This window comes from Felis catus, chromosome B4 (genome assembly GCF_018350175.1).
Source record: "Felis catus isolate Fca126 chromosome B4, F.catus_Fca126_mat1.0, whole genome shotgun sequence".
Taxonomy (NCBI): Eukaryota; Metazoa; Chordata; class Mammalia; order Carnivora; family Felidae; genus Felis; species Felis catus.
The window spans coordinates 61435587-61459451 of NC_058374.1; the positions used below are offsets into that span (position 1 = coordinate 61435587).

At 34.6% G+C, this 23865-nt stretch overlaps 1 protein-coding gene across 17 annotated transcripts in view; it reads left to right on the forward strand.

Moving 5' to 3' along the window:
- The window catches only part of CCDC91 (coiled-coil domain containing 91), a 389726-nt gene that overhangs the window by 46112 nt on the left and 319749 nt on the right, over window positions 1-23865 (forward strand). For 5 of the 17 annotated variants that reach the window (XM_019834749.3, XM_006933593.3, XM_006933596.4 and 2 more), the window contains one exon: window positions 4104-4167. The exons of the other annotated variants lie outside the window; for them this stretch is intronic. In XM_019834749.3, the coding sequence (XP_019690308.2) occupies window positions 4104-4167 (64 nt within the window). Of the gene's footprint in view, window positions 1-4103; window positions 4168-23865 lie in introns of those variants that run through there. 17 annotated transcript variants of the gene reach the window in all.

A 23865-nucleotide genomic window follows, 5' to 3' on the forward strand; every position in this document is an offset into this window, starting at 1 on the left:
ATTGAATTAAATTCTTGAGTTATTTCAGAAAGTTGTAACATCATGCTATTTATATTTCTGGCCACAGTGAGGGTTTTCATGAAAAAGAAGTTTTGTAGTGAAGTTTTTCAAAGTGAAGCTTTTGTGTCTCAGCTTGTATGTCTTTAGGATTTGGCTAGCCCAGAATTACAATGTTAAATAGTCCACATAAATTTTTAAGTTATTAAGTGAATACTATTTATAATTAGGAAGTAAACAGAAAGAAAACCTGAAGAACCCCTTCTCTGAATTTCCTGATTTAACAGAGGACGAAACTGAAATCTAGATAGATTCCGTGACTGAGATAATCTGCAATTTAATGGAAGCATTAGGTCTAAGCGCCTAGAGCCCTGACCCCACATCCAGGGCTCTTTCCACTCCCTTGGAATCTCTTACTATCTTATCCCTAATAAAATAACAATTTAGTGTAAAATGTGATAACATTCTGGTTTTAAAATACTCTAATACATTTTATTTTTGTGATATAAGTTTGAGTGATGAAAGCCTACAAATTCATACCACATTTTCCTCTTGTCCTATAAAAACAGTATTGTCTTTGAGGTTATCATTTGGTTTAAGCCTATTCTTCATTGTATTAAAGTAATTTTTAAAATTTTCAAAAGCTATGAAAACATGCAAATAAGAACTTCCTATTTAGCATTTATTGATAGCCTGTTTAGCATTATTTCCTTCCTGTCTGTCTAACTGAACCTATTTTCTTCAGGCATCTAACCCTTCTTCACATGAGTCAGAAAAAGGGGTCTTCTTTCCTCGATCCAGGATTGAGAGTCTAAGTGAAACATGGAAATTCCCTTTCTTTGCTAGTGACAGGTTCAAAGATGGGCAGATCACAATCTCAGAATATCTTGATCACTTTGTTTCCAGCCTGTTGGTAAAGCTCCACACAGGCACTCAGCCAGGGGAGTTTACAGAGAGTTCCTGAAGCTTTGACTTGTAGTGCTTAGAGCCTGCTGTATCTGTGTGCTTCCTCTTATATTTGACAATGGTTATACATTTCCTTATTGTTTAAGCTCGTTTGCTTTTGGAATTTCTGTTACTTCTGGATAAAAAGTATGCTATCTGATGCATCTCCTAATACTTTATTTTACACTGTGAAAGATGATTCAGTAAGAGATTTTGGCTACTAAATTGATGTGAATTCAAGGAATAGGGGAGACTTTCAATAGATTTGAAACTAGAAGAATCTCTGAAGAGATTTGTGACTGAGAGAATTATAAAATCAGGGCTCTGTAGGCATCATAACCCATTGTGGTTTACCTTTCATCTTTTAGCTCCACTGAACTTTTCCTTTTAAACCACTGACTCCCTAAATCCAGTAGTTTCTGTTCATTCCTTATCTTCTTTGACCTCTATTATGCCTGTTTCTATTCTTGTACAGTTTTTCCTTATTATTTCTAGGGCATCATTCTGTCTTTGTATATTCATGATCATCTCTTTTAAATTTCTTTTACTAACTTACTTTATTCGACCTATCCCTTGAGTAGTAATGGTTTTCTATGTTGTTGTTGTTGTTGTTGTTGTTGTTGTTGTTGTTGTTTTTGGCCTAATTAAAAAAAAAAACCCTTTTATTGTTTAGAATAATTTTAGATTTATAAAAAATTGTGAACTCAGTACAGAGAGTTCTTATATACCCCAGTCACAGTTTTTCCTATTATTGATATATTAGTATGGTACATTTGTTAAAATTAATGAACCAATGTTTATACACAATTACTAATTAAAGTACATGACTTTTTTCAGATTTCCATAGTTTTTATCTACCTTCTTTTCTCTATTCCAGATTCCCATAAAGCAGGATATCATATTACATTTAGTTGTTATGTATACTTAGGTTCTTCTTGGCTGTGATGATTTTTTAAACTTAACTTGCTTTTGATGACCTTGACAGTTTTGAATAGTACTGGTCTGGTGTTTTATAGATTGCCCTTCAATCAGTTGAGGTTGGTCTGATGTTTTACTCACATTTGGAATGAAGTTATAGGTTTTTGGGAGGAGACCATGTATGTAAAATGTCATTTGATCATGTCATATCAAGGGTACATACTATCAACGTGACTTAATCATTGCTAATGTTGACTTGAATCATTTGGTATTCTTTGGAATGAAGTCGGTGTGTTCAGGCCATACTTAAGGAGTGGGGAGTTCCTCCTTCTTGAAGATAGAGTATCTGTATAAATTAATTGGAATTTTTCTGCATGGAAAAATTTTCCTTCCTTCCTTCCTTCCTTCCTTCCTTCCTTCCTTCCTTCCTTCCTTCCTTCCTTCCTTCCTCCCTCCCTCCCTCCCTCCCTCCCTTCCCTCCCTCCCTCCCTTCCCTCCCTTCCCTCCCTCCCTCCCTCCCTCCCTCCTTCCTTTTGTCATTTATATCAATATGGACTTGTGGATATTTATTTTCTACTTTATTTGGCCTAATTTTTTAATTGCTGTATTTATATTGATGCTTTCTAAATATGTTTATCTTGGCAATTCTCACTTCTGTTTTAGAAAGAGCTCTTTCTAGTTAACTCCCTATTGGACTGTATTCCACTGGCTTTTGTTTTTGTATTTGTTTTTGTTTTGAAACTTTAAATGTGACCATATTGCCTAGACTCATACTAATCATTTTATACCTCATCTTTTTCATTTTATGCCTCATTGTCCTACCTAAACTTTCTTTTCTACCTGCTTTCTCAAGCTAGAAACCAGTGGAATCTTTTAGTTTTCCTTTCCCTTTTACAACCCCCATTAGTAGCTCTTATTTGGATTATATTTATGTCTTTCATTTCCCTAAAACTAACCTGTTACTTCCACCCCTTAATCCACATTGCTTCATAGACCTTTTTCTAAAATACATGTCACTTATTCAGAATACTTACATCCCTTCTCAAAATCCTTCAGTGAGTTCTGTCTCTTGACTCTAATTTAACTGTGATTTTAGGCAAATTACTTGGTCTTTCTCTAGCCTAAGTTTTCTTTTTTAGAAAGTGTAGATAGATAATGATAGACATCTTCTGAGGATTAAAAGTGGTAGCATATCTAAAGAGTTTAGGTATGTGTCTGATACAAAGTAGTACACTGTACAAGATAGTTATTTTTATTGTTTTATGGCTCCAACTCCTTAGAATGACATTTCACAATTTGGCTCCTACCTACTTATCCAGCAGCTTCATTTGTAGATATTCTTCTGCCATGGCACCTTGTCATTCAACAGTTTCATATTACTCGTATTTTGGGTTTGCCATACTATGTGCTTTTTATACCTGTCCTTTCTCACATGTTCCTTTGTCAGAAGTGTTTTTATCTTTCTTGACTAACAGGAAAAAGTGGCTTTTGCATATCTCAATATTCAACTTAAATATTCCCACCATACAGAGTTAATCATCACCTTTTCCTATTCCTGCCACTATACCATGCATATAGATATCTAACGTATACTATATATATGTTTGCAAGTTTGTCTTTGTTAAATTGTGACCTCCAAGGGGAAAGGAGTAAACTTAATTTGTCATTACATTGCCAGCATTTAATATCACTCAGTTAAATTTGTTACATAGACTGCCTTGCAAGTGCTGAAATCATTTCTAAGTATCCTTTACTAATGGTCAGCAGGCTTCTACTTGAACCCACCCTGTAGTGGCACATTTATAATTGGAGAGGTGGTGATTACTTTTAGCCGGGTCTAAATTTTAGAATTTTAATTTTATGTAGATTTTAAATCTCTTTGCTTTTGGCTTTCATTTGTCTGTTCTCTGGAGCCATCATTAGTCTGCGCATTCAGCATTGTGCAAATATTTGAGCACCAAATATGTTTTAAGTACGTTTCAAAAATCTCTTGGTTAGAAATGAAATAAACCTGAAACACTTCAGCCTAAGAAAAACAAGTTTGACATTGATAATCTCCAGACTTTTTTTGATTATTTACCTCTATCAGGTATCAGGTATACGTCCAATATTGGTGTGTTTATCTACTCATTGTGTGTGTGTGTATGCATGTGTGTATGACTATAGTCATATGTACATTATAAAACAGACACAAATATAGTACTTCGCCAAAGATAATATAAAATACGTGTATTTTATTTTAGATGGAGTATTTCTTCTCACATTCTGATGGATCGTCTTGCTTGTCTCCTGCTCCTCCTCAGGGTGGTATGTGCACACCATCTTAAAGACGTCTGATCTACGTAATCAGACTCTGTTATGGGTAGGGTTGGAGCTGGTCTTTGGGATGACTGAAAAGATTCATATGCCTTCAGGAGATTTGCTTTGTTTTTCTTCTTAATTGCTTCACTCTTTCAGACCAGCTTCTCTCTGGGGCTAGGGCCATGGTTGCTAGCTTTGGGCTTGAGCCTTTACAGCTTTCATTTGTTTATTGAACAGATTCCGAACGGAGAATGTAGTCTGTGCCAGGCACTATTCAAGGTATTGAAGATACAGCAATGAGTATTAAAAAGAAGTATATTTAAGTGATAAGTGCTATGTAGAGAATTAAAGTAAGATGATGTGACAGTGATTAAGTGACTGCTTAAGAAAGCCTTTGTCCAGAGGGAATGTTAAAGCTGAGATCTGAATCAAAAGAAATAACTAGCTCTGTAAATACCATGAAGAAGAGCATTCCAGGGAATAGCTTAGGCAAAATATTTAAAGTGGGACTGAACGTGCATGCTGAGGAAGTAAGATAAGGTGGTGGAGTTCATAACTTAGTAGATAAAGAAAGTTTTGTGAACAGAAAGGGAAGGGACTTTCTCCCTTCTATATCTAGTTGGAAACATCCCAAGGAAAGATTGATTGATTGAGCTATAGTTTCCTATCCTTAGGACTAATTATTAATTGTGTTATTTTATTTAGTTCAGTTTGAGCAAATTGCCCACCGTTATGGCTAGGAGAAGCTTGGAGGGAAAGGTGTTGGGTTGGCAAAATTAAGAGATGCCACTTACTATGTGTGCCTTATAGTACAAGGGGTTTTCATTTTGTTATCTAAGAGTTCTGTTTTAATACATTTGAAGATAGCTATTGTTTCTTTGTTGACTTTTTATGAAGGCTAAACTTTTGTAGTTTTTTTCAATATCTCTTCATTCTTCTCTGAAATAAGTCTTTAACAACATGTATTATTTCAACAGTACATGGTAGTGGTGAGGGTGAAAGGTGGAAAGAGAAAATGAAAGTCTCAGTTCATTCTTCGAATATATCCATTCTACTCCCTGAACAGCCATTCATGTGTAAAGGATACATGTAATGTGATGATTCTCTGTACTTTATTTTCTAAGACAGGGAAATTGACCAGTGTATTTTAGGAAGCATTTTTTAAGTTAAAACAAAAAGAGTTTTCAGGTGTCTCTGCGTAACGGAGAAAACTTTAACTCATCTTGTTTCATCTTCCAAATATTTTGAGTGATAGTTTTGCCTATTGTTTTTTGGTAGTATTAAAAACTTTGATCCAATATGACGGTTGCAGCTGCATGGTTTGCATTTTGAATAGTAGTGGGTGGACATAATATTGATTCATTGGTGATATTTACCATTATGGGAAAAACTGGATACCAGATTTTGATGTTTCTGAAATGATGCAGTTTGTAGCATATCAGCACTATGTGATGTTTTGTAACAATCTTAATTTTTTTTAGTTTATTTATTTATTTTAAGAGAGACAGAGAGAGCATGAGTGGGAGAGGGGAAGAGAGAGGGAGAGAGGGAGAATCCCAAGCAGGCTTCACGTGGTCGGTGCGTAGAGTCCTATGTAGGGCTCAAACTCATGAAACTGTGAAATCGTGACCTGAGCTGAAATCAAGAATCTGTCTCTTACCTGACTGAGCCACCCAGGCACCCCGACAAGCTTAATTTTTGAAGTCACATGGAATAGGTGTGTATAAGGAAGCAGGAGAGTCTAATTTCTATAAATTAATATGATGTATACTTTTTTTTTTTTAACGTTTATTTTTGAGACAGAGAGAGACAGAGCATGAATGGGGGAGGGTCACAGAGAGAGGGAGACACAGAATCTGAAACAGGCTCCAGGCTCTGAGCTGTCAGCACAGAGCCCGACGCGGGCTCGAACCCACAGACCGTGAGATCATGACCTGAGCCGAAGTTGGACGCTTAACCGACTGAGCCACCCAGGAGCCCCTGATGTATACTTTTGATAAACTGTACAATAATTGTATTTGATACCATGTTATTTTTAAGAAATCATGTTATTATTTATTCAATTTATAGTGCTTGAGCTAAGTTAGGTTTGATTTCTAACCTAGAAAGAACTCTTACGTTAGAGTTCCAAGGTGAGCCTCATATATTTGAGTATATTTTTATTTTTTTTAAATTTATTTACTTTATTTTAGAGAGAACGTGAATGCTCATGAGAGCAGGGGAGAGGGTCAGAGGAAGAGAGAAAGAATTTCAAGCAGGCTCCATGCTCAGCATAGAGCCTGATGTGGGGCTCGATCCCATGACCCTGGGATCAAGAGTCAGACACTCAACTGACTAAGCCACTTAAGTGGCTAAGTACTTAAGTACTTAATTAAGTACTAAATACTTAATTTAGATATTGAAATGCTATATATTATGGATTTTAGAAGCTTTAAGAAATTCCCTAAAAATAGAGATCTATGGTAATTAATTGGCTTTACTACTACTACTACTACTACAGAATTTTAGCAATGCCTTTCTGTATTGTAAGTTTGGGTTTTGAATAGTGGGTTGTGAGAAATAAATTGGAAATCTTGTCTCTGTGGGTTGGAATCTGGTGTGGCTTCAAATGACAAACAAAATATTGTAGCATGTACATGCCAGGTAAAATTTCAAATGGATATTCCATAGGGTACAAACTTTTGAAGCCAAATAATATAAAGGGATTTTATACTTACAGGCAGACTCCTGTTGAGTTACATTGGTTTTGTTAATTTATGGTGGGAAAATCAATAGCTGATGAAGCCAACAACTAAAGAAATATCTTGTACAGTTTGTTTCTGTCCACTTATGACACGTTGTTTGGGGAGGAGTTCTGAGGTGACGTGTAAGACTTGGTATCCTAAAAGTCTGGTGGGTTTTTTCTTTATATTTTTAAAATGACAGGTGTATTTCAAGATCTAGAATATCTTGTTTTGCTTCAAGGAATTGTCCTAGAAGAATTGAAATTAGTTTCACATTTATAATTATACTTAAATGAAGATATATATGTTTTCTTCTTTTCTTCTAATTTATTTGAGAATTTTAGGAAAGGAATATTGTGCTGCTAGTAGAGTGGCCGGTGTACAAGGGTCTAGGTGAATTTATTGTCTTTCAGCTTGCATTATTCTTATTTATATGAGTGGCTGGAGATGTCACATGTAATTTGAGGTCTACATCTGGTTTTATGTTGAGTGAATCTGATTTAGGCTCGGCTATCTTCAATGGTGATTTTCCCAGCTGTAAATTAGGAATTTGGCATAGAAAACTGTGTGGTTTTGTGTAAGTAGAATTCAGATTGTGATGTTTTCTGTCACTTCATAATTCTAATTTTAGAGTTTCGGTTTTTAAAGCAGAATAATTCACTCCAGAAAAGTCTAAAATCTGATTACTCCTATATTGCCAGGAACATTGATGGTCAATGGTTTGAGTCAAACTGAGTATCTTTTATTAGAAATATGGTGAATAGTTTTACTCATCCACTCAGAATTGTAGCTATGAACTTTATTTTGTTTTCTTGATTTCAAGTTTTTATTTAAATTCTAATTAGTTAACATATATGGTAAAATTGGTTTCAGGTGTAGTGTTTAGTGATTCATCACTTTGTATAACACGCAGTACTTTTCTATCTTGTAAAGACTACAGGAAACCCTTTGTATTTGCATTCTCAAATGTCTTGGAAGCAGAGATACTACGGGATTTTTCCTTCACTGGTAATAAAAAGGGAGGAGTAGGGGATAAATGTGCAGCATGAACCACTCGTTGCTGTTTGCCTTTCCTTAAAAAAAAAAAAAAATTCACCTTTCAAATTAGTGGTCTGAAGTGGACAGGGTTTCAATTGGAATATGGCAGGTACCACAAAGTCTTTCCTTGTAGTTATTACCTACTTGTGCAGTGCCATCTATTTGATTATAAATGCCTTGAGGATTGAGTTTACTATATATTCATCTTTGTATTCTGTTACATTTAGCTCCTCACATAATTTACACAGATAAGTGTAGCAGGCAGTTGAGTTAAATTGGATTGGCTTGAATTGGAGGGAATGAGGATTAGGCAGATGGGAAAACAGGGCTAGTCTGAGGGAAGTTAAAAGTCTTTTAGTCCTTCTAGATATCTTGTTTTAGTTTAAGTAATCAAGATGGTGATGTTTTATTTACCTTTAAAACCGTTATAGTTGACGAGTCAGAAATTGTAGCGTATCCTTCTCTGTTACCAGCTGGCAATTTACCTTTCAATAAGCTGTTCTGGTTAATAATTCTGGTGGCTAAAAAATACCATTACATATATTGTTTCAGAGGATAATTCTCATGAATTAATTTCTAGACTAACTTCTTCAGTCTTTTTCCGCTCCCCACCTCCCCATTTAAAAAACTAATGTGGAATTTGCATATATTGTGAAATGTACAGATAGGGGGTGTAGAATTCATTGTGTTTGACATATATATATAACTGTGTACTATATACTCCAATCAAGATAGGAAATATTTCCATTTTCCCAGAAAGTTCTTTCATTGACCTTATGCTGTCTCCATAGACCATTTTACCCCATCCTCTGATCCAGTCTTCTGATTTCTTTTACATAGGTTAGTTTTACCTGTTATTGAACTTCATATAAATGGAATTACACAATATGTACTCTTGGTGACTGGCTTGTCACCCAACATGTTTTTGATTTTTTTTTTTATTTATTAAGTCTGTTGCTTTAGTCTGACACATAACATAAAATTTACTGTCTTCACCATTTAAAATTTTTTTTTTCTTCAACGTTTTTATTTATTTTTGGGACAGAGAGAGACAGAGCATGAACGGGGGAGGGGCAGAGAGAGAGGGAGACACAGAATCGGAAACAGGCTCCAGGCTCCGAGCCATCAGCCCAGAGCCTGACGCGGGGCTCGAACTCACGGGCCGCGAGATCGTGACCTGGCTGAAGTCGGACGCTTAACCGACTGCGCCACCCAGGCGCCCCGTCTTCACCATTTTAAAGTATACAGTTCAGTGGCATTAAGTGTAATCACGTGGTGTTATCACCACCACCATCCGTCCACAGATCTGTTTTCATCTTGCAAAACTGAAACTTCATCCTTATTTCTTAATTAAAAAAAAAAAACAAAACAACGTTTTCTAAAAAGAACATAGGGAAAAAAGAAAAAAAGCATAGGGGTGCCTGGGTGGCTCAGTTGGTTAAGTGGCCAACTTCGGCTCAGGTCATGATTACAGGGCTTGAAGGCTCCTGAGTTTGAGCCCTGCATCCATCTCTGTGCTGACAGCTCAGAGCCTGGAGCCTGCTTCAGATTGTGTCTCCCTCTCTCTCTGTCCCTCCCTGCTTGCACTCTGTCTCTGTCTTTTTCTCAAAAATAAATAAATATTTAAAGAACAAAAAGAGCTTATATTACAATCTCCTTTATCCAACTCGATTGGATATTGCTTATAAAATTTTTTTTTTGGCTAGAGTGGTTAGTTATAAAAATGTTATGTATATACCTTAAAACATAGTATATATTTATAACCCAGTGTTTTGATATTAAGCCCACATCTTTTCTATGAACATAGGTCTCCTGATTGAAATTAATCATGGCCTTTCTTAAATCACATCTATCACCATTATCTTCAATATCTAGTTTTATTTTCCTTTTAGGTATGATGAGACAGTTGAAAAATAGTCCCAGTGGTTACTGTTCTAAATTTTCTAGTCTTACTTCTTGAAAATATTTTTTTAAAAAGCAACTAGACTTTATCAAATTGTTATGAAATGTTCAACTTACTCAGGGAAATGATGACTTCCAGTTCTTATAGATTTTAAAATATTTAATCATATAATTATATTAGCAAATAAATTGGATTAAATATGTTTAGAGCAAAACAACTGATTCTTACTAGTGTATAGTCAACTCATGGGAGGATAGGTATAGGGTCATGTCTTAGTAGCCTTGACACTTTCCTTCACACAGTAAGAATCAAAAGCATTGGGGCATATATGTTTCTTTCATGATTAATTTATGAGTTACTTAATGGAAGACAAAGAAATTTGTACTGTAGATACTAAGTTGATAATTTAAAAGTCTCTAAAAGTTTCATTATTATACTATAAACAGGTAGTCTGCTGTCTTCTCTATTGTCATAGTGAGTTTATTTGTACATAAAATTAAATTGTAGTTTTGGTTTGTTATCTGTCGTTCAGCACAGAACTCCCAAAACTTAGTTGCTTAAACAACTATTTTATTTTGCTCACAATTTTGTGGGTCGGGAATTTGGGAAGGATTTTGATGGCTGTGTACTGTTGTGTCCTCTAGCACTGAGGCTGCCATTTCTGGAAGAGTGGGAGATTCATTAGGTGTTTTTCTCTTGATGTGGTCTCTCCACATGGCTATTTTGGGTTACTTTACAACATAGTAGTCTTAGGATAGTAAAATTTCTTCTGTGGAGAAGCATCATCCAGAGCAAGTTTTCCAAAGTACAGGAAGTGAAAGCCATCAATTTCTTAAGGTCTAAGCCTAGAAAATGGTACAGTGTCATTTCTGTCACATACTAGTAGTCAAAGCCATCATGGACCTCATTCAAGGCATGCCATAGATTGGCCATTTTAAATCTGATACAGGCTTAAATGGTGTATACAATTGATGACATTTTTATTTTTAAAGGCCTGAGAATATTTCTGGTGGATGTCAGCATTGAAGTCTGTGGAAGAACACATGGGTCTATATTTAACTGATTCAAATTATAAATGAATATGAAACATCTGGAGAGAGTAAAACTGATGAAGGGTAGAATGCTGGCAGCAACATCATTATAGTAATGGCTAATTTATCAGTTCTAATTTATCAGTTAAGTTCTAATTTATCAGTTCAGCTCCTGTTCTACCGTTCAGTTTGAGTTATAGTGCTTCATAGCATTAAAAAAAAAAAAAGGAGGAAAACAAAGTACAGTAACATATGAATTTGAGTTTTAATCTTTTGGCAGGATGCAAATCCCATTTGGTGTCCTGGTAAAAGACATTTTAGACAACAGTGTGAGTTGGTTTTAAGTGGACTAGGTCATTTTAAAATAAATTTAATGGTTGCAAGTAACTGTTTTCTTCTTTGTTACTAATGCTAGAAGTAGTGTCATTTATGTACATATGTTGGTAAAATTTACTATTGATTTTAAATATAGTATCCTTTATCATCTCTAATGATAAAGGAAAATCAGATCTTCTGAGTATCATTTCATTTCAGTGACACACTATGGTCTTTTTTGATGATCAGTGAAGACTCAGGGAAGAATATCTAAAATGGTCATTAGAAATAATTTATTTCAGGGGTGCCTGGGTGGCGCAGTCGGTTAAGCGTCCGACTTCAGCCAGGTCACGATCTCGCGGTCCGGGAGTTCGAGCCCCGCGTCAGGCTCTGGGCTGATGGCTCAGAGCCTGGAGCCTGTTTCCGATTCTGTGTCTCCCTCTCTCTCTGCCCCTCCCCTGTTCATGCTCTGTCTCTCTCTGTCCCAAAAATAAATAAACGTTGAAAAAAAAAAAAGAAATAATTTATTTCATTAGGCTTTGTTGTACTTTGCTCTTCGAAATAATACACTTTTATTAAGATCAGCCAACATTTGAGCATGTGTTATGTTTTGTTAGATCTGAGAATATCTAGGTCAAAGAAAGTTGATTTACTCTGTCAAATGAATGTAATTAATAATGTTGTTGAATTATTTTTTGAGTAAAGCAGGAATGGAAATACTCTTCCTTTCCTTGTGATTGTTTGGTGCTGGCACCTGTTTTCCTGATGGTGTCAAGAAGAATTACTTTCAGATGTTAAATCCACTATAATTTTAAGAGATCCTTCTCTTTAGGCAGAGTGGTATTTCCAGTGACTTTTAAAACATTGTTATTAGTTATGACTCATTAAATTTCTTATGTACTTTTATTCTGTTATGTAATTCATAGAAATTAATATTTTTTGTAGTCATTAACTTATTTCCCTTATTTTATATAAATATATATTAGGTAGAGGCAGTTTTCTGTGGAAGAGTGTTTCTGTTTGGTTGTATTCTTTTATATATAATATAGATACCATGAGTGACAGTATAAAATTACATTTATAAGCTTAATGTCACTGTGTGTTTGTATGTATTTTAATTTGGGTAATTTCTTTTGATTTATTTTGAAGTTTACTGATTTTTTTCTCCTTATTCTGTAGAGTCATGATAAGCCCAAAACGAATTTCCCGCTGATAGTGTGTTTTTAATTATCAGCATTTACATTTTCCTTTTTTTTTTTTTTTTTGGTAGTTTCCATCTGTCTGTTGATATCCATTTATATATGTTTTCTAACTTTGCATTATATTCTTATATTATGCACAGTTGCTTTTTTTTTTTTTAAGTTCTTGTCATCTGGATCATTTCTTGGTCTAGTTTTGTTGATTTATTTGTCTCTTGAGTCATTTATTTCTTCCTTTCTCCTTCCTTTCCTTGTTTGTCTTATAATTGTTGTCACCCTCTATAAAGAAGAGTGATATAAATTGTATTTATACCATAAATTGGACATACCTCTTTTTCTTCAGGTCATTGATGTTAGGGTTTCTAAAATATACTAAATTAATGCATTATGAAACTAAGGCAGATATGTAATAAATTGACAAACTAATTCAAAGGAAAATGCATTGTAAGCCAAAACATTTTAAATGCTTTTAAAAAAAATGTTCATTTATTTTTGGGAGAGAACAAATGGGGAGGGGCAGAGAGAGGGGGATGGAAGATCCGAAGCGGGTTCTGCACTGACAGGCTGAAAGCAGGGATCCCATTGTGGGGCTTGAACTCAAGAACCACAAGATCCATGACCTGAGCTGAAATCAAATGCTCAGCCAACTGAGCCAGCCAGGTGCCCCTCGAAACATTTTAAAAGAGAAATATTTAAGTTTCATTTTACATACTTTTTGAATGTATGTATGTATAAGTAAAAGAAAACCTTTTTATTTTAAAATAACTATAGATTTATAAGAATTTGCAAAGATAATACAGAGAAGTCCTGCTTATTACTTACCTTCCAGTTTCCCAAGTGGTTTCATTTCGTGTAACTACAGTACAATATCAAAACCAGGAAACTGATATTGATAACAATGTGTGTGTATAGTTTTGTGTCATTTTATTGCATCTGTACATTTGTGTAACCATTACTACATCAAAATACAGAACTGTTCCATCATCAATAAGATCTCCTTTGTACTACCCTTTTATAGTCACTCCTACTCCCTCCCTCTCCATCATTCTTTAACTTCTAGAAACCACTCATTTGTTCTCCATATTTACAACTTTGTCATTCTGAGATTGTTATATAAATGGAATTAACAGTATGTGACCTTTTGAGATTGGCTTTTTTTTCACTCAGTATAATGCCTTTGACATCCATTCAACTCATTGCATGTTTTGATAGTTTTTTTTTTTCCTTTTTCTTTTTTTTTTTCCTTTTTAATGCCGACTAATACTTCAGTGGTGTGGATGTGGCACAGTTTGTTTATTATTTTAGGACATTTTGGTTATTTCCAGTTTTTGGCTATTAAAAATAAAGCTATGAACAATTATGTACAGATATTTGTGTGGATGTTAAGTTTTCCTTTTTCTGAGAAAATCCCCAGAAGGTCTATTGCTAGATCTTATGGTAAGTATTGTTTAACTTTTAAAGTAACTGACAAATACATTTTTCAGAGTGGCTGTACCATTTTATATTTGCACCATCAGTGTTTGAAAGATTTTTTCTCTACATTTTTGCCATCATTTGGTATTGTCACTGCTTTTTATTTAACCGTTCTAATAGGTGTGTAGTGATATTGCACTGTTTTCTTAATTTACATTACTCTAATAACTAGTGATACTGAATGTCTTATAATTTGCTTAATTGTCATTCTCTGTGTGTATCCTCTTTGGTGAAATGTTTATATTTTATCCATTTATCCATTTTCTAATTGGATTTTGTTTTGTTTTGTTTTACCATTGAGTTTTGAGAGTTTTTTTTTTTTAATATTTTTTTTCAACGTTTATTTATTTTTGGGACAGAGAGAGACAGAGCATGAACGGGGGAGGGGCAGAGAGAGAGGGAGACACAGAATCGGAAACAGGCTCCAGGCTCTGAGCCATCAGCCCAGAGCCTGACGCAGGGCTCGAACTCCCGGACCGCGAGATCGTGACCTGGCCGAAGTCGGACGCTTAACCGACTGCGCCACCCAGGCGCCCCGAGTTTTGAGAGTTCTTTATGTGGACTTGAGTCCTTTGTCAGCAGATACGTGGTTTGTAGATATTTTTTCCTAGTCTGTAGCTTTTATTATGGCATTGTATTTCCTTTTCTTTTCTTTTTTTGAAATGATTTCAGACATATGGAAAAGTTACACATAGTCCAAATAATTCCTGTATACTCTTCACCCAGATTTCCCTAATGTTAACATTTTACCACATTTAAAAAAAAATAATTCTCTCTGTCTCTGTGTGTCTCTCTCTCTGTATGCATCTGTGTGTGTGTGTGTGTGTGTGTGTGTGTGTGTGTGTATACATACACATATAGGCAAAAAAATATATTTATTATAACAATAGGAAAACAGTCTGAACAATAGAAATACAAAAATAAAGAACCTCTGGATTTGGTCATGATGGCATAATACAGATTGGATTACCATCTTACTATATTTTTACTTTTTTAATTTTTAATTACATCCAAGTTAGTTAACATATAGTGCAATAATGATTTCAGGAGTAGATTCCAGTGATTTATCCCCTATGTATAACACCCAGTGGTCATCCCAAGTGCCTTCCTTAATTTCCCTTACCTATTTAGCCCAACCCCCCACCCACAACCCCTTCAGTAACCCTCAGTTTGTTCTCTATATTTAAGAGTCTCTTGAGGTGCCTGGGTAGCTCAGTCAGTTAAGCTTCTGACTTTGGCTCAGGTCATGATCTCACAGCTTGTGGGTTTGAGCCCTGTGTCGGGCTCTGTGCTGACAGCTCAGAGCCTGGTACTTGCTTCAGATTCTGTGTCTCCCTCTCTCTCTGACCCTCCCCTGTTCGTATTCTGTGTCTCTCTCAAAAATAAATAAACATTAGAAAAAAATTAAAAAAAGTCTCTTATGTTTTGTCCCCCTTCCTGTTTTTATATCATTTTTGCTTCTTTTCCCATATGTTAATCTGTTTTGTATCTTAAATCCATACATAGGTGAAGTCATATGATCTTTGTCTTTCTCTAATTTCGCTTAGCATAATACCCTCTAGTTCCATCCACATAGTTGCAAATGGAAGGATTTCATTCTCTTCGATTGTGGAGTAATAGTCCATTGTATGTATATATACCACATCTTCTTTATCCATTCATCCACGATGGACATTTGGGCTCTTTCAATACTTTGGCTATTGTTGATAGTGCTGCTATAAACTTGGGGTGCATGTGCCCCTTCGAAACAGCACACCTTGGATTATCATCTTACTTCAAATGACTATAATACTGGACAAGATAATGAAGCAACTATTTTTAGGCATTCAACAAGAGACAGCACAGGGCTATGGTCCTTGAGAAATAGGAGGCATAGGAAGTTTTCCCTGACCTAAGCAATGGATACCAACTAGGGTAAAGGAAACAGAGGTTAGAATTCCAACTGATGCAGTCGGAATTTGCAGGCAGGGTACTGGAGAGGGAGTTGCATAGAAGTAACTTAAGAAATCTGCATAGGGTTTCCTTTAAATGTTAAAAATCTTAAATACATATGCACCTAATAACAGAGCTTCAAAATACATGAAGGAAAAAGTGATTGTGTAGGACAAAAAGACATATTTGCAATGGTAGTTGAAATTTTTCTATTTGTTACAAGTAGAGAGAAGAGGTATAAAAGACTTGAACACTTTCACCAATGTGACCTAGGTGACATTTGTAGACCGCTACATTTGTAGACCACTGTACCCAGTAGTTTCAGAATATACATTCTTTTCATATGCACATGGGATTTTTACCATGTCTTTCTTTTGGGTATGTAGTGGAGAGCTTCATGATGGACATTTGGATTGTTATTGTGTACTTTTAACTTTTTTTGTGTTCAGTGGCTATGAAGTAGCAGTAGCATTCCATTGTTTTAAAATTTACATTTCCCTGGTGATCTTTGAGGTTGAGAGTCTTATTTATTCAACAAAAATACATTGAGCACCACCTCTATGCCAGTTACTTCTAGGTGCTGGAAATAAATTGGTGACCAAACTGGTAACAATTCTTGTTCTTGTGGAGGTTCTGTTTACCGTGTATGTGGGAGGCAAACAATAATTATAATTCAGTAAATATGTGAAAAAGTGGTGAGTGCTGTGCAAGGAAGGAGGAATCAGGAATGCTGAGGGGAAGGTTTTATCATTTAACATTGGATAGTTTCAGTGGAAATGATACTCGAACCAAGACCTGGGAGAGGTAAGAAAGGCAAATAGTTGTCTGAGGAAAGAGTATTCCAGGTAGAAAGGATAGTCCATGCAGTCTTAAAGCATTAAAAAAAAAAAGCTGGCTACTTGTATTAATATTATCCAAAATCAACTTAAAAATCATGTTAGGGCTTGGTCATTTTATAATGGTAAAAAGTTAACTTTAAAAAGAAAATATAGCATCAAATATACAGCAAAAAATGGGTAGTTATGTAGAGAGAAAGTGGTACTATTATAGTGAAAAATTTTAACTGACCATCGATAAAGGTAAAAAAAAAATCAGCAAGGATGCAGATCTGAATAATACACTTTGTGTACATACATAGAACTTAGTATATTTAAACTAAAAAAGACATATAGTCATGGCTAAATCAGAGATTAAAAAGATAATGAGAAATAAAAGGCATGTTAATCAAAAGGAAGAAGTAAAATTGTTTTTGTTCACAGATGATATGATATTATATGTGGAAAACCCTGAAATTACACACACACACATAAATTGTTGGAACTAATAAATGAATTCAGTGAAGCAGCTGGATACAGAGTCAATACACAAAAACCAGTTGCATTTCTATACAGTAACAATGAACAATCTGAAAAGGAAATTAAGAAAACAGTTCAATTTACAGTAGCACCAAAAAAGAATAAGGTACTTACTTAGGAGTTAACTAAGGATTGAAGGCTTATACAATTAAAACTATAAAACATTTCTGAAAGAAAGATGACATAAATAAATGGAAAGGCATCCCATGTTCATGGATTGGAAAATTTAAGATTCTTAACATGTCAATACTAATCCTAAATGATGTACAGATTTAATGCAATCTTTATCAAAATCCCAGTGATATTTTTTGCACAAATAGATAAACCATCCTAAAATTTATATGGAATCTCAAGGGACGCTGAATAGCCAAAATAAACCTGAAAAATAGAACAAAGCTGGATGACTCACATTTTTTAATTTAAAAACTTACTATAAACTAAGCAATCAAAATAGCGTGTTACTGGATAAAGACAGGTATATAAATCTGTGGAATAGAATAGAAAGCCCAGAAATAAACCTTCCCATATATGGTGAAATGATTTTTGGTAGAGGTACCAAGATCATTTAATGAACAAAAGAGAGTGTTTTCAACAAGTAGTTCTGGGAAAAGTAGATATCCACATGCAACAGAATGAAGTTGGAATCTTTACTAATAGTATATACACAAATTAATTCCTAATGGACCCTTGATCTAGTGTAAGACCTAAAACTAAAAAAGTTTAAAAAAAATAGAGGGCAAAACTTTGACATTGGATTTAACAATGGTGTCTTGGATATGACAGTAAGGTGTCTTGCATAAGCAAGAAAAAAAAACAAATTAGACTTGATGAAAATATTTAAAAGTTTGTGCATCAACAGGTATAAACTGTCACCAGTAAAAAGTTAACCTAAAAAATAGGAGGAAATATTTGCAAATAAAGGATTAATATCCAGGATATATAGAGGGCTCCTAAAACTCAACAACTGAAAACAAAGCACCAGATTAAAAAATGGGTGAAGGATTTGAATAGACATTTTTGCAAAGAAGGTATGCAAATGAACTTATGAAAAGATAGTCAAAATCATTAATTTGCATTAGGGAAATACAAATCAAAACTATAATGAGTGGCGCCTGGGTGGCTCAGTCAGTTAAGTGTCTGACTTCGGCTCAGGTCATGATCTCATAGTCCATGAGTTCGAGCCCCGCATCAGGCTCTGTGCCGACAGCTCAGAGCCTGGAGCCTGCTTCGGATTCTGTGTCTCCCTCTCTCTCTATCTGCTCATGCTCTGTCTCTGTCTCTCCCCTGCTCATTTTCTGTCTCTCTCTGTCTCAAAAATAAATAAAAACATTTAAAAAAATTAAAAAAAAACCCTATCCAATAAAGAAGAAATGTAAGTGTTGATGAGGATATAGAGAAATTGGAACCCTTGTGTGCTGTTACTGGGAATGCAAAATGGCGCAGCTGTTGTGTAAAATGGTACAGTAGTTCCTCAAAAGTAAAACTAGAATTACCATGTGATCCAGCAATTCCACTTCAAGGGAAATACCCAAAAGAATTAAAAGCAGGTTCTTAAACAGGTATTAGTACACCAATGTTAATAGCAGTATTTTTCATGATAGCTAAAATATGGAAACAACCCAAATATCTATTGAGAGGTGAATGGATAAACAAAATGTGGTATACATTAAACTATTATTCAGCCTTAAAAAGGAAGGAATTTCTGTCATGTGCAACAATATGGAAGAACTTTTAAGGACATTGTGCTGTGTGAAATAACCCGTCACAGCAAGGCAAATACTATATTATTCCAATTATGTGAGATACTTAGAGGAGTCTTAATCATAGAGACAGAAAGTAAGGAATGGTTGTCAGGGGTTGGGGAGGAGGGGAATGTGGAGTTATTGTTTAACATGCACAGTTTCAGTTTTGTGAGATGAAAAGTGTTTTGGAGATGGATGGTGGTGATTGCACAACAGTATGAATGTTCTTTATGCATTGTATAAGCTATACAGTGTACTGAACTGTACAATTAAAATGGTTAAGATAATAAATTTTATGTTTATTTTAGCACAGTAAAAAACAATATAATGACAATATTCTTAGCAACTATATGTCAACTGTTTTTTTTTAAACTTAGTCACATTTCTAGAAAAATATTGAGAGAGAAATTAAAAGTCTGAATCATCCTATAATTATAAGAAATAGAATCTTCCCACAAAGAAAGCAACAGGCCCAGATGTTTGCTAAGCAAGTTTCTACCAAAATTTTAAGAAATACATTATTCCAATCTGTTGCAATCATTTTAATTAATAGAAGAGGGGTATTGCACCAGCTAGTTCTGAAAGCCCTCCATAACCCTGATTTCTAAAACAGATGAAGACATTACAAGAAATGAAAATTACAGGGGCAACTGGGTGGCTTAGTCAGTTAAACATCTGACTCTTGATTTTGGTTCAGGTCATGATCTCACACTTGTGAGATCTAGCCCCACATTGGCTCTGTGCTGAGTGTGGAGTCTGCTTGAGATTCTCTCATTCTCTGCCTCTCTCTCAAAATAAATAAACCTTTTAAAAAATGAAAATTTTCTCATGACTGTAGATGCAGAAATCTTAAATAAGATATTAGCACATTGAAACCAACTTTGTAAGAGAAGGCAGACACTATTGCCATGTTGGGTTTATTTCAGGTATACAAGAATGGTTTACTATTATATGATCCATAAATGTAAATGATGACAGTAGATTAAAAAGAGAAAAATCATGATAACTTCAATAGATAACAAAAATTTGATAATCAATGTAAATTCATGGTAAGAATGCTTAGTAATTAGGAAAATAGGGAAATTCTTTAATCCACTGGGATAATTAAAAAGTCATCAGCACATAGCTTTTAAAGTGGGGAAATATTAAAAACATTTCCTTTAAAAACAGGAATGATATAGGCATGGTTGCCACTCATCTATCACCCATTCTAGTTATTATTGCTACGTAACAAGTCCTGTTAAACTTAATGACATAAAACAGCTATTATGCTCATGGGTTCTGAGAGTCAGACTAAGAAGGCTTGTTACTGATCCACCCTTGGTAATACATCAGTGGTATGACTTGAACACTAGACGATGACTAGGGGATGGGATCATCTGGAAGTATGTTCATATATCTGGTGATTTGATATCAGTTGGTAGTTTGGGGACTCAGGCAGTCAGTTGGAAAATTTACATATGGCTTCTCTATGTGGTCTGTCCAGATGGTGTGGTTTGGCCTTTTTCACATCATGGCAGCTAGGTTCTAAGTGCAAACAGTACTAGAGCAGAAATGCAGTGCATTTTTATGCACTATCTGGGGAAGTTATACAGTGTTAGTTCTGGTGTTGTGTATTGGTTGTGGAAGTTGTAATTATCTACATAGATTCAAGGGGAAGGACAGAGACTCTACACATCATTGGGAGAAGTATGAATGTTCTAGTCTGAGAAGAATATGTGAGTTGTGAGATGTTTTTGTCCCTATCTTTGGAAAATATAATCACCTTGCCTCTTGTGTTGGAGGACATAACCAATGCTTTAAGATAAGAAAAAGTAATTAGAGGTGTTAAATTTGGAAAGGAAGAAATGAAAGTATTATCTGGAGTCAGTATGATCACTTACATGTAAAGTCAAAAGAATATAGGTAAATTATTGGATGTAAGAGTTTTGCAAAGATGAATATATATAGACAGACTAGTATACAGAAAGTAATTGCATTTTTTGTAACAGTGACAGCAAACATACTTTAAAAGGACGTTAAAATAGTGTCATGGGATATCAATATCTAGTAATAAACAGCAAAGACATATAAGACTTCTTTAGGGAAAATTGTACTACTCTATTAGTAGACATTAAAAAAGACTTAATCACTGTATATTTGAGTTGTAAGATATACCATGTTCATGGGCAGAATGGCTGAATATCAAAGACTTCATTTCTATTGAAATAATTCTACATCCAGAAACAAATCCACTTATTTATGGAGCTTTGGTATCTGATAATGATGGAATATCAGATTAGTGAGGAAAGAAGTTACTATTTAATAAATGAAATTGACAAAAAAAATGGATCTCTGCATCCACCATATATAAAAGTTAAATTGCAGATTGTTTAAGTACGTAAGTGTCAAAAATAAAATATTAACTTTGTAGAAACTATGGGTGTATATCTTTTAGACCTAAGGATAGTAAAGGATTTAAAAGCAAAGGCTAAAAATTGCAAAGTTATAAAAGAATAAATTAATAGAGTTAACATACTAAGAATTTTTGTTCATCAAAAGCTACCTTCAAGGAAGTGAAAAAATAAGTTATAAAATGGAGGATATTTGCAATATACAAAGCTGACAATGATTAATATCAAGAATATTTTTTAAAAGTTGTATAAATCAAAAGTCACAGACAAAAAAGCTATTTCACAAAATAGGTATTTCACAAAAGAGTATATGGTAAATAATCATGAAGAGATTTCAACTTCACTAATAATTGGGGAAATCAAATTAGGTATACACAGTGAGATACCATTTAAAACCAAGTGTTGGAAAGGGGGAGGATTCACAGAACTTTTATACATTACTCCACAACTACAATTTCTGCAACCATTTGGAAAATAGTTTTTCATGATCCTGTGAAGTTAAATTTAGACAAACTTTACAACCCAGTGATTTTACTTGTAGGCATATACCCAAGAGAAATACTGTGTATATACAAAAGTAGATGTCTTGGAGAATGTTCATAGCAGTTCTGTTCTCAATAACAAAGTAGACACTCAAATGTCTACTGACTGGAAAGTGACCGAATAAACTGTGGTATATTATGGTAGTTAAAAAATGAATGGTAGCTGAAATAATACTGGTGACATAATATGTGAAAAAGTTGTCTGCCAAATTTATATGTCATGGGATACCCTTTAAAAATAGCCAAAATAAAAATAGTATACTTTTTGGTAGTAGTTACAGATGAGATAAAACTTTATTAATTTGAAAGCAGGGGAATGATGAAAAATAAATTGAGAATTGTGTCCTAAGGAAGGGTTACATGTAATTTATTGTTAGGATCTTTAGTTTATGCTTGGTGGTGGGTTTCCATAAGCTGATTTTATAAAAAAAACAAAAGTAGTAATAATAATAATAATAACAATAACAACAACAATACCAGATACTTTAGGGCAGGGATATGACAGGGAGGCCATGTAGCTAGAACAGAGTAGGTTAGGGGGAGTTATAAATGAGGTCAGGGAAGCACTGGGGGCCTCTAATTAGATCTAATAGAAGAAAAAACACATTCTTAACAGGGCTTTAAAGCTATTTATGAATAAAGTATTTAAATACTAAGTTTATAATTTCACTCTTGTCTATCCAGAAGAGTTTTGTGGATATTGTATCAGAATAACCATGTTCCAGGTAGATGTGATTAGTAAATATATCTATCCAGATAAATGGGACTTCACTATAAACAGAAAAAAAATGTAAATGAGAGCATTTGAAACCATAAAAGAAGTGAAACACTTTCTTATTGGAGAGAGCATTAAATTTGTGATCTTCTGCACCTGATAATGTCAACACTGTTTTTACTGTGTTGTTGTATAATATTTTTCTCTATTTTTTCTTGTATAGTGTTTCCTTTTATGCCTTAATATTGTGATATAATTGTAGGCTTTTTATAGAACTTATTTTTACTTTAAATTTTTTTTTTCTTTTTAAATTTTTTTTTATTTTTGAGAGAGAGAGAGGAGAGAGAAAGAGCAGGGGAGGGGCAGAGAGAGAGAGAGAGAGAGACAAAATCCGAAGCAGGGTGCAGGTTCTGAGCTGTCAGCACAGATCCCGATGTGGGGCTTGAACTCATGAGTCATGAGATTATGACCTGAGCTGAAGTCAGATGCATAACTGACTGAGCCACTCAGGTGCCCCCTTATTTTTACTTTTAATGATTAATGCCAATGCAAGTCACAGCTTTGTCTTCGTGCTTACTTTGCTTATCAGTGAGGCTCCAAAGTTCATGCCTCAGAGAGATGGATTTTTCATTCTTAGTTTGAAAGCTTTGGAGTTGACATTGACATGATGATAGTCTTAGAGTTTAAAACTTCATTGTTTTGTAAGGAGTTGTCCAGTGTGATAAATGGATTGGAGAGCAGGATGACTAGTAAGTTCTGATAATTTTCAAGAAATAGTGGTAGATATCTGAATCACAGGGATGATCACTAGAGGAGAAAGGAAAGGAAGAGTGGAGAAACTAATATAGGATTGAATAACATACTTGACTACAGTGTAAAGCAAAGAATAAAAGGTGACACCTAGCTTCTGCATTTTGCATGGATTAAAGAATGATGGTAATATTATTGACTGAAAATGACATATTCAGGATAGAAAATATTTAGAAAGTTCTTTTTTTGTTGTTGAAACTTAAAAAGAAATTTTTTGGTTTTTTTTGTTTTTGTTTTTGTTTTTTTATGGGGCACCTGGGTGGCTCAGTCAGTTGAGTGTACAACTTCAGGTCAAGTCATGATCTTGCAGATCGTGAGTTTGAGCCCCGAGTCAGGCTCTGTGCTGACAACTCAGAGTCTGGAGCCTGTTCGGATTGTGTCTCCCTCTCTCTCTGCCAATCCCCTACTCAACGTTCTCTATATGTCTCTCCTTTCAAAAAATGAATAAACATTAAAAAAAATTTATCTAGGGGCGCCTGGGTGGCGCAGTCGGTTAAGCGTCCGACTTCAGCCAGGTCATGATCTCACGGTCC